The sequence below is a fragment of the Channa argus genome, chromosome 8 (assembly GCF_033026475.1).
Source record: "Channa argus isolate prfri chromosome 8, Channa argus male v1.0, whole genome shotgun sequence".
NCBI classification, from domain to species: domain Eukaryota; kingdom Metazoa; phylum Chordata; class Actinopteri; order Anabantiformes; family Channidae; genus Channa; species Channa argus.
In genome coordinates, this window is record NC_090204.1 from 4,795,649 (window position 1) to 4,807,500 (window position 11,852).

At 36.3% G+C, this 11,852-nt stretch overlaps 1 protein-coding gene across 14 annotated transcripts in view; it reads right to left on the reverse strand.

The window, feature by feature from the left end:
* fryl (furry homolog, like) overlaps positions 1–11,852 on the reverse strand; it is a 67,073-nt gene that overhangs the window by 34,449 nt on the left and 20,772 nt on the right. For 10 of the 14 annotated variants that reach the window (XM_067514462.1, XM_067514463.1, XM_067514453.1 and 7 more), the window contains 11 exons: positions 9,503–9,711; positions 8,944–8,997; positions 8,007–8,146; positions 7,806–7,902; positions 6,517–6,596; positions 6,096–6,176; positions 4,818–4,986; positions 4,010–4,102; positions 3,819–3,917; positions 3,408–3,509; positions 1,131–1,175 (listed from right to left, as the gene is read on the reverse strand). In XM_067514462.1, the coding sequence (XP_067370563.1) occupies positions 1,131–1,175; positions 3,408–3,509; positions 3,819–3,917; positions 4,010–4,102; positions 4,818–4,986; positions 6,096–6,176; positions 6,517–6,596; positions 7,806–7,902; positions 8,007–8,146; positions 8,944–8,997; positions 9,503–9,622 (1,080 nt within the window). In that variant the 5' untranslated portion in view covers positions 9,623–9,711. The remainder of the gene's footprint in view (positions 1–1,130; positions 1,176–3,407; positions 3,510–3,818; positions 3,918–4,009; positions 4,103–4,817; positions 4,987–6,095; positions 6,177–6,516; positions 6,597–7,805; positions 7,903–8,006; positions 8,147–8,943; positions 8,998–9,502; positions 9,712–11,852) is intronic. The other 4 variants (XM_067514454.1, XM_067514458.1, XM_067514464.1 and 1 more) reach the window with 1 other exon arrangement.

Genomic DNA, 11,852 nt, shown 5'->3' on the forward strand with positions numbered 1-11,852 from the left:
TTTCTGCATGCATGGCACAGAGAGAATGGCAATGCCAAGGTCAAGTTAAGAAAATGTTTAGACTGCTGGTCGTTCTATTATTTAATTGACTTTGACATAACAGAGTGAATTTGACACTGCATTTATTGATCCCTGTTTGAAAGAACATTTTATCATGAATTTATCAGCTTCATGTCTAAAAAAATGGCCCAGTAGATCTAGATAGTAGATCGGCTAACAGTGCGCAGACAGTCCTCACTCAGCGCAATCCGGCAAAGAGTAAAATTACTTCATAGCAGTAGCAGTACTTACAATGAGTACCGCTAAGATACAGTGTATCAAAACAACCTTTTAAATAAGGCCATGAAAGGAGGAACTGACACTATACCTTAGCATGGTTTTTGTTTTGAAACAATTCCTATCTTGCTAGTGATTACAGTGATTTCGAAAATTGGCAAATTATGAAACGTAATGAGATTGTAGAGTTTAATGCAACTTTGATGAAAAATGTAGTAGTGTAGAAAGTAGAGATATTTGCTCTTAGATATAGAGGAGTAAAAGTCAAAGTAGCCATAATTAAATCTATTTAGGTAAAGTAAAAATACGTAAAAAATTGTAACCAAGTACAGTAATAAAGTACTTGGACGGTTCATTGCAATGCTACCACGTCTAGTTTTGCAACAGTAGGCTATCTGTAATCCTAAACTCCTAATGACTAAAACAATCCATTTTAAACATGGAATCATGTTCATGTTCTAATGCATATGTAATTACAAGGGAGTTTTTCCTCATAGAAATCATACAATCCTCATAAAAAAAAAAAAAAAAAAAAAGAGTATATTTCAATGCAATTTTTCCTCACAGTTACAGAATGCCATCTAAGGTATTGTAAATCCCTAAAAAAAAAAAGCTGTAGCTGTTATAAGAGTCAAGTCATCACCACTTTCTATAAACACAAACGACCTCAACAACAAAGCCTAAGGCCATATCACAACTTCTTCTCTGCATTCCAAAAAAGTAACACCTCAATGTCATAAGATGGAACAACTCACTACCCCAACTGACCAAGCGGGCAGAATAGCACTAGCCTACATCCTCGTCAGGTAACTGAAAGGGAGCACCAGGCAGGTCACTGACCCCAAATAACTCACCTGCAGCGTCTCAATCTGCTTTCGGATGCTGTTGTTAGATGGCATCTGGAGCGAGTCAATATGAGAAAAAGATCAAATGAAAAGAGAAAGAATGTAGGGTTTGGGGAGGGGAAACATGCAAGTTAGAGGCAAAAACAAAAACTAAACACGTGACAAGAGCAGTGTCTTTACTCTTGTCTGTACATAACACTATTTTATTTAAAATGAAACACAATGGACTGCTGTATATGCCATGTTGTATCTTTCTGTTGTAACTCTTATAATCAGTAGCATGCTTTTAAAGTCACAGTCCATTTGATTTTTTCAAATTGGGACAAAAATGTTTCAACACAGTTATAAAATCTTAATTTAAAATGTAGATTGCAAAAGCAAACCAACAGAGGTGTGCTGTGCTCAGGAAATAAGATTTTGGGACTGAGAACATACACACAGAAGTGGATATAAGTGGACAGAGAAAAGGAAATTTAAAGATGCGAATGGAAAATGAGACAGAAAAAAGCAGGACACAAACATTGTGCCTGCTTCACCAAAAAGCCGACAAGCAGCAACGCCCCAAGCTAGTAGCCCATTCAGATCCAAAACGCTAATTGTTGTATTTTAACCCTGTGGGAATCAGACTTTAAAGTAGGGCTGCACAATTATTGTATAAATGATAATATCCAATACTAATTGCATATATTTTCACTCTAGACACTGTAGTATTTCCAAAAGGAAGTCTGTCTGTCAGTCATTCATGTATAAGTAAAAATAAATGTAAAAAAGGTTCCAATTTATGTTTATGTTGTGTGCCTGTGTGTGGTTAGGAGAAGGCTTTTCTGGTTGTGTATGAGCTTAAGTTATCTGTCAGCTGCTGCATGTTTTGAATTCTCCTTGAGATCTATCTCTCCATCTATATCCATCTGTCTAAAAACTAAAAACAACTAAACTTAACTCTCTCTTTAGCTTTTCTTCAATTTGATCCACTCTGGGTATTCAAATGATTGAATCTGTTAATCATAGATGAAGGCTTTGCTAAATTACAGCAATGCTTTCTGTGTGATAAAAATTACAAAAACTGAACCTTTACTTTACCATCAAAATCTTTAAACAGCATTGTTGAGTAATTATAGTTATCCCTATCATAAAGCTAAATTCGAAAGCTAAACATAAAACTGCTTTAATTATCAGTTACTTCTTACAAGATCTCGAGTACAGCCACAGGGTTAAAATCAATGGTTGGATAAGAAGCCCTAAAAATCACTGAAATCATCGCTAAAGTTGAGCCATCACACAAACACGTAAAACAATCATAAAGAATCAGCATCACCACTCAGAAGACTGATTTTGATTTTGAAATTGAGAAACTCTAAAATAATTACAATGGTGAAAACAGACAAGACAGATGGCCATTTAAAACCACTGGAAATCACCATGACAAAGATGCAAACAAATTTATCCAACACAAGATCATATAGTCACCACAAAGGGTAATCAGTGGGAAAGAGTCAGTCAGTCAGTCAGTCAAGTGATATGGTCAGGGTTCTGACTCACCCATTGGGCTTCATGATAGTCAAGGACAGAAGGAAGTTGGGTTTGATCGTTTGGTTCATTGGTTTACAATGATTCATTAACAGACCTGAGGTAAAACAGCACTTGAAATAGCACAGTATGCAAGACGTACAACCTAAGATGGAGGATATTTCTAAGATAGTTTGATTATTTTTATGAACATCTCTTGTGGTTGCACTGGTGAATATCATTTACACCTAATAGTTTAACACATTTTGTCCATTTAGAAATTACTTGGCTTAACAAATGGACAAAAAGTAAAGGTACTATCATTTCCTTATCAAATCAAGTGCTATTCCGGTCCAGATCTGGTTGTTGATAATGGGAGGAAAAGTACATGTTGATCTTTAGACAGAATCACAGAGCACACCCTTCAGAACTTTTTCAATCAGTGGAAGCATGTGCTAACCAGAGTATCCAACACCAATATATCATTTCCTTTTTAAAGTAATAAAATTTAACAACTTCATTGATTTCATGAAAAAGAATGTAGCTGAACATCAAATTTAAATGCCCTAATGTCACTTTATATTGCCACCAAAATTTTATGTAAGGTTTCATAACATGAGTCATAAGATTTCAACAGTTTTAAATTGAATTGTTAAATTAGCTAAGTGTGTTGTCCTTAAAATGCTTGAAACTAAACAATACAGGCATTGTGCTACCATTTAGAGCTACAGAAAAACTTTCTGAAGGGCACTGGGTTGTAAAGCCTCAGACTTTCATTACCTTCAGGTGTGAGAGGCAGTTCTGCAGGAAGATGTGCCAGTTGTTCAGGAAGAACTGTTTTTGACTAACACACAGCAAACATGTCACCAGGGGATATAGAGCCTGAGAAGAAAAAAAACAATGTCCGCATCAAAAAAAGTAAAAAGATAAGTTTAGATGGATAAAAAAGGTAAGATAAAAAGTGAGAAAAATGAAAATTGCTCAGGAGATGGTTTTAGAGTTTAAGGGCTAGCAGCGAGGTTGTATTTATTTACTGGAAGTTAAACCTTCTGGATGATACTGACAGACTTGTACTGAGGTAAATATTTTGGATGAGGATGAGTAAAACACAAAAGAAGGAAGAAATAAAGTCCTGCAAATAGTAATAGGGATGAGGAGAAAGAACAAAAATTATGATGGTAAAATTGTTACCAAAGAGTGCTTCTTTCTGGAACTAAGTTCAAATGTCGTCTGGTACAGCATCTCAACAAAGTTCTTCAAACATGGCACATTGACTTCATTTTTCACTGCCTGAGAACAAACGATTTATTAGCATAGATGTCAAATCTTTAAACTAAACTGGGAAATGTAGAACAATGAAAATTGTTTTAAATGTTACTCACTGCTGCGACAGGGATAAGGATCTCGACAAAAAGGCCTGCTAGAGCGTGCTTTATGTCCTTATCTTTGACTTCCAGGAAATACTGGGCACACTCCTAGGAAAGAACACAAAAGGCACAGATGTAAATAAGAATACAAAGGGTACAGAGAAAACACACACACACTGTTAGATGTTAAATTTAACTCTATTGACACAAACAAGGCCAAACCTAATCCAGGTTTATGTTTTGTTAATGTACTGTGATGCAAAGAGTTCAGCAGAATCAAAGAGTATATGTTTGAATCAGCTAAATATTAATACTTCATTTAAAAATAAACTTTACAAAACAGATGTTAAATTATATGTTATGAGAAGTGTAATCAAACTACATTATGCAGAACCATAGACTGATGCTGACATGAGAAAAGAAAAGAATCATAATTCATTCTGTTATTGTATTTTTACTTCATGGGCTGAGAATGAGACATTGTTTTAATTGTGTTATTGATTTTTTATTAAAACAAACATGACTACTTTGGAATTTTGTTTCTAAAATATCAATACAAAGGGCAAATATCCTGTAATGCTCAAACTCTAAAACATTATTCTTTTATGGTTATGTGCTATGGCATATAACAGCAGTGGACATCAACCACTAAATACTGAATTGTCACATTAAGAAATCATGGGTAGATTGAGAGTATAGCAAGTATGTTACTGCATGAGGATTAATGTAGCAAAATTAAAAAAATGTCTAAATGAATGCGAATTTTTTTAGCACACTATAAGCCATAGTTTCTTAAGGTACACACTAGCAATAAACAAGTTACCTGCATGAACTGAAAAGAAGCCTCAAAATCCTCCACAGGATACATTTTAACCCGGAAGAACTTCATTCCCATGATGAGACTGATGATGCTCTGGACAACGTAAGGACTCTGCTCTTTTTGCCTGAGTTCCTTCAGTTCTGTGATGAACTTCTTCCTCACTGCCTGAAACCTGAGCAGACACACAAAAAGGACAGAATTTAGAATAGCTATACACTTTTCCAAAAGAGGGCTGTAATCCGATTAAAATGTTCAATCGCAGACTGTCCGTTGTTAATTCAAAAAATTGAATGTTGCTCAGAATTTGCTGCAAAAAAAACATTTTTCAGGTTTTTATATTCTTATCTGCATGAGTAGACACATTGTAGTGATGGTTCTTACTTGGTGAAGCTAATGAACAGCCAGTAGCAACTGAGTGAACATTCCATTATTAAATTATACAACAGCAAAGCCGAATATAATATGCCCCTTATCAGTTTATCTAGATAAAATAACAGCCCTAATATTAATCACTCTGACTTTGCAGAAATAAATCACTATCATTCACTGATCCTTTTTTCTCCCCCTTCTCCATCTAATACGATTCACTGCAACAGCTGGTTGAGGGAGGGTTGCAGCAGGTTTAGTATGGAATTTAATAGACTATCTCACTACTTGATCAGTTTTTATGTTATGTTACAAATTGGGTTGAATGGTTAGCACAGCTTAGAGACGCTATTGTGTTAGTATAGTCATAGCAATTACACAAACATACTATGACTAACGCGTACAGTTTAGCAGGTGTCACTGTGGGTAGAGCTGACCTTACCATTTCACCTTTAGGTTTGTTTGATCGCTGTTTAATTGAACTGCTTTTATCATACATTTATTTGCAGAGTTATATTTGCGTGTAACTATAGCGTAAAAGAGTTGTCCACCTGAGTGTCTCACCTCAGCTGTTATCCGAGTCCCCACTGCTGCTATGCATGGTTAGTTGTTTGTGTGCGTTTGCTACCCTGCCCTCCACTAAACGGAGGAGGCAGCTAGCAGATGAACTGCATCAGAAACACCACAACCATAACTTCAAATCTGTTAATCTCACTCAGTATTGGTCAGAATTCCTACTTAGTTTTAGTTAAGGTGAGGAAACAGATCACCATAACTGAAGCTACATTAATGCTGTTGAAACAATTACTAGAATTTGCGTTATAGCATTAACTTGATGGCAAAACTCCAAATTTATAAAAGATGACCCAGAACATGATCAGTTCGAACAAATTTAGTAGAATTTATCTTGCTTACTTTGATTGTGTAAGAACTCCAATGACCTCAGCATACAGATCTGCAATGATGTGCACATTGCCAGTGTTGGGGCCACAGTACCTGCAAGTTGATAAGACATTTCTCTGTAAGTCTTACACATACAGGCATCTTTTAAATGGACCCTTGTATTAATGTCATTCATAATAATGTGCATCAAAAGTATTAACAACTTGAGACTCAACTAAAGTTGCTTAGCAAAAAGCATTTATTTTTTCAATAATTGTCATCATAAATGACACTATCAACAGTACAATGACAGCAGAGGACGATTATTCAGACAAATAAATGTCTACTGCAAAGCCAAACCCACAAGTGAGAGTGCCACACTGAATTGTAAACTCTTCAACACTAAGATGTTTTTTTAACTCTGTAACTGCCCTGTCTGAGTTCTGGTACTTACCCCTCTTTGTGTTTAAAGTGCTTGAAAGCCAGGTTTAGAACTTCATGTACTAAAACATCTGGCACTGGATGAAGAGGAATCTGTAAACATGGAATCAGTTTTATTATAAGCATAGACAGTCTTCATTCTTTCTTATTGCTACCATTCAACACCCTCTCTACAGGAACAAAGCCAAGGACAACTTAGCTCTGGTCTCCAGGGATTGGCTTTTAGTTCACAGCACTGCTTAGATTTGGTCAGTGCATTAAAGAAACACACACAGTTTGGAGTTGGTATATGGCCATTAGTTTATTTATTTGGTCCCCCTGTAAAGAAAGACCTTACTAAAACATTGCAGTTAATTTCTCTATCATATAATGTGTGTTGCGTTGAATTTATATTATTCAAAGCACCAATTGGTTAGTTCATACACCGATTTCAGTGACTGTAGAAAGGTTATTTCTACTGAATTTGTGCAATAAATGATAGGCCTCCTCTCCTTGGTCTACTTTATTTGATAAATTTTGACCTGTCTCCAACAGCGTTTACAACAATTTCCAACACTCTTAGGTTTGTCTTAACTCTAAAGCAACATATGATAGTTATGTTTTCATTGCAGTGTACCAGAGGCACATTATCCAACTTTTGTTTGTCTTTCTGATTATCAAAATAGCCCACTTTAATTATTAATGTGTAATTACTGATTACTGACAGGTAACTCACCAGCTGACACAGATTTACACACACTCAAGTACAACCTTTAAAAAAACTCAAGGAATGCTGCACCGTAAAGTCACAGTTGAAACATCTGTTCAGACAATTTCCCCATTCTATAGATGTGCAACAATTAGAACAAACATCCCATTTGTTTCGGTGTGCAAAACCATCTTTGAGGTTAAGATTTTAACTTTACTGCATATGCACCCAAACTCCCTATTATTTATTTAAGCATGTTTTTTTTCCTTGTACCACAAATAATTAAAAAACTACAAATCTATTAATATTGAATTAGTGAGACAGGGAAAAAAACAAATACATGCTTCCACTTCTCTTATCAATAGTGAATACTGCAGTGGCAATCAAATGTAATTATCTAAATGACTGGTAGCAATAAAAAGGCAGACAGAAACTATGCCACAACTATTCCACTGAATTCTGAAACCAAAGAAAATCCTACATCTGATCAGAGGAAAGCTACATCAGTGATGTCTATTTTTCAACCCATAACAAATATCACAGCATCAGGAACTTTCACTGCTTTGGTTAAAAAGCTTTGTACAAAACACACAAAACAGTTCAAGACAGCTTACCTGTTTTAAAACTTCGACTGAAACTAAACAAAAAATGAAATCTATGGATAAGTCCCTCCGTTCCAAAAGGTAGTCTTTATCCCGGTGCTGTTCATCACTAAAAGATGAGAGAGACAAAATGCATAAATAATTCTGTTCTAAGCCCAGTAATTCTAAAACGGACAAAACAATGAAAATACCTCATGAGGATTAGCATCTTACCCTTTGGACTTAGTGCTGGAGCGAGGCCTGTACTCATAAGACTCGTCTTCAGTGCCACTCTGCCGCCGGTACCAGTCGAACAGTGTGCGCAGTAGGGAGGGTAAACAGTGTTCTGCTATTGAGCTCATAGAGCTTATTAACTACAAAACAATATATACAAAAACAAGACCAACCTGATTATTAGAAAACCTACTCAACATTCTTCAAATAAATTGCATATTTAATATTTTTGCCTGGCTAACCTAGTAATAAAATTACAACAATTGTGTAGAGAATGCTTGCACAAACAAAAATTAAAAGTAGATACATAACTGTAAAGTATATAAGGTAAGTAGCTCAGACATATAGTAAAGTAACAGCTTTATTATCACTAATGATTACTACAGAAAACAAGACAACACCAAGGACACATGATGAGATGATCAGTATGCAAAAACGATTAAATTGCGCATGTGTGTAGTTTTGTTTAAAGGCTAGTGCAGCGTAATGAGCGAGGTGGATGATGGATGCTGGGCAAGAGAGTTATGCAACCGCTCCCTCTGCCCTTATGGTGCCAGGCAGATACACTCCAGCTCAAAATGCTGATTTACTGCTGAGGATGACACAGCAATTCTACACTCTCACTTTTGCACTCTCTATACCCATTTTCTCTCCCTCATTCACAAAGGGGACAACTGGATCTATAGCTCTATATCCTCACTGGCTTTGTGTTGTGCTGAACAAAGCATTCTGCAGCAGCCAGGCTCATTGTATAGAGGTCTGCACCAGCTACAGATGACAGACAGAAAGGCCATTGACTGGGGGGATTGATTCAAATACTGTGTATGGATACAAAGGTGGGGGTAAACTGTTTTTAGTACTGGTATATGACTGTGTCACATCCACACTCTCACGGATACAGTTTTCATCTCCTGCTAATGACGACAGTTCTACTAACCTGGTCAAATTGTGCATCTTCCCCTCTCTGCAGGGATCGGGACAGGGGTTTCTCCTGTATGACAGGGAGACAGAAATAGAATTAGAATGAGTGTGTTATTAACCTAGCTGATATACTCCTTGTACTTGCATAATAGCAGATTGTCAGTTAAGCAGCAGATCTGAAAACGAGTAAGCAAGAGAGGTTGAAGAACAGTGAAGTTTTACTGTGGTACATAAAAAAATGAGACTTTAAATGAGATTGAGGTCAAACAGGTGTCATTGTGAGGTTGTTAACCCACCATGGGAACTCATGAAGGAACAGAGCAGTGAAAGGACAGTCAAACAACTATGGTAATAATGCAAAAACCTTATCATTTGTACAGCTCAACTACATGAAAATGATGTGTGTCTCCTGCTGGTTTCCTCACACATATTTTAGTTTTTTCCTAGGGCATTTAAAGGAAGGGCAGTTTGTTGCAAAAGAGATTGCCACAGCACAGTGTTGCATCTTACATGTTGTGAGTTGAATTTCATTTCTTGTGTCTCATGACACTATTGTTCAACCCCTGTGGACTCACCAGCGGTTCAGCCATCACCATCTCAATCTTCTTCTCAGCCAAAACAGCAAACTCAGCAAATAGACTCTTGATGACAAACTCCCCGGGCTTGAGCTCGGGGTCAATGGTGATACTCGACATGGCAGCAATGTTGTGTTTCTCCCACGACAGGGGAGTCACAGAGGAGGGGGCACGGCGTCTACTCACGCTGCTGCTGACTGGTGCAGAAGCTGCAAAGAGGCCATAGGGCAGAGGTTAGAAAAATGATACTGCTGGGTTAAAGCAGCAGGGTCAGATTAAGAACAACGCTCTTGTGAAGTATGCAATGTCAGGCACTAGTTGTAATTCAAACTCAAGCGCAGACATTTCCTTAAGTGTCAAAGATACTCCACGAATGAGCTAGTGGCGGATATCAATGCTGACTAGAGCAAATTTACAACTTAAATTAGATTTTTTTATGATGTAATTATAATTTTCTGAACTCATATCATATCGCCAATAGTAGGCTTGAATAATCTTGAAATAAGCAAAAGAATAATACTGCACCGTGTTACTTTTTAGAGCTTTGTTATAAATTTTTTAAAAATGTTTCATATAAATATTCGTTAGGCCTAAATTTAGAGTAAATATTAGACATACAAAATAACTTTTGTATAAAACATTTACGCCTAAAACTGATAAAAGAGGAGGATACAGCGACAAATTCAAATTTGTGGTGGACAGGAGTCAGAGTGGGCCTTCTGACTGGTGTCCCCCCTATAGAGCTGTGATACACTGTGTTCTGACACCTGTCAATCATGGCAGCATTTATTATTTTCCCACACTGGCCCCAATCAGGTTTTTAACAGTAAAAGCTAAATAAAGAAATAAAGTAAAAGCTCACAAGTCTATATCACACATCTACAATACTTCAATATATGAAAAATGTATAATTTGCATAAAGTTGAAAATGGCTATTTCATTTATTACAGTATACTGTTGAACCAAGCTGCCCTGGCAGAGAATGCAGAAACTGAGGAACTGTTCGGGGGGAGTTGCCGTTTCACATTGCACTACTGCATTTTATAGATAAACCATTTGTGTCAAATGTGCAGTGGTTGTCCTTTTTAGTTTTGAGGCATATCTGAAAAATTTAAAAACTATGAAATATATAAAGTCTTTGAAGTGATAGTTTTACTATTAGAGTTAACTGTCATCATACATGTGTTGCTTTAATTACCACAACATCAATGAGGAACATCAATCAGGATTACTAAAGACCGGCTTCCTAAAACACAATCATCTAGTGTCATCGTTGAGGACAACCCAGAGCTCTCTGCACATTTGCATGTGGCGAAGATTATTTGGTCATCCTATTCAAATAGCGTAAGCAAATGTTTTAGGTTTGGGTGCTTAAAGGGAAGGCCAAAAGGCTAAAGCCATGGTTTCGGAAATAGATGATCAACTACAATCACATTGGCTAAAAATGTGCTTGGGTAGCAGCTGTATGTGATTTGGCATTTACTAATACGATAAAAAACTGGAGTACAATCATAAATAGGCTACATCTGCCAATGTGCTCTGTCTTCAAAGGTGGATTGCTTTACAAAAAAATAAGCTTTTGAGATTTATGATACAGCTATAACAACCTTTAGTGTAGTCCACAATGCTTCAAAATTAGCCAAGTTTACATAACTCCCTCCCAGGAAAAGCCTTGGTTGGTCTTCCTGGTTGTCACAGAAACACGCATTTGGAATAGTTTGAATACCACCGAGGAGCAGAAAACAAAATGGCATAAAAAGCTTTCTTTTTAACAAATGTGCAAAATATGCTTATGTGGTGACACGTTAATCATGAAAGTAATTCTCTTTAGACTTATTTGCTATACACACTACTTGGACACTACAATCAACCTGTGGTAACCAAAACATCAGAGACAAGCTTTCAGCTATCACAAAACGCAATGTAGAACAATGTTCCATTAAACAGACTTCCTGCAGAAGCATTTGCATTTAACAAGAGCTACAAACTGGAAAGCAGAGACAGATATTCGCAGCATACTCGAAAGAAATGGTATAAGTTACTTTGTTGAATAAAACTGTTGAATCTACAAAACGTTGATTATACTATAAGAAGATCAGTGTAGTATAAGATCAGTGTGCATGTTATGTTTGAGACTAGCCAATATGTTGCTAATCAACTGTAAATTATATTACTTAGTTTATAAAATGTATAATCAATTTTTATGAAAGTTAATTACAAAAGGTCAAAGTATTTACCATTAAAAATCCCAAACCATAAGTACAGCATGACTTAAACAACCTTTAAACATGTGGAGGAAAAAAAATCTAAAATTTACAGTTATTTTACATGAGTAAATTCATCATAAAAT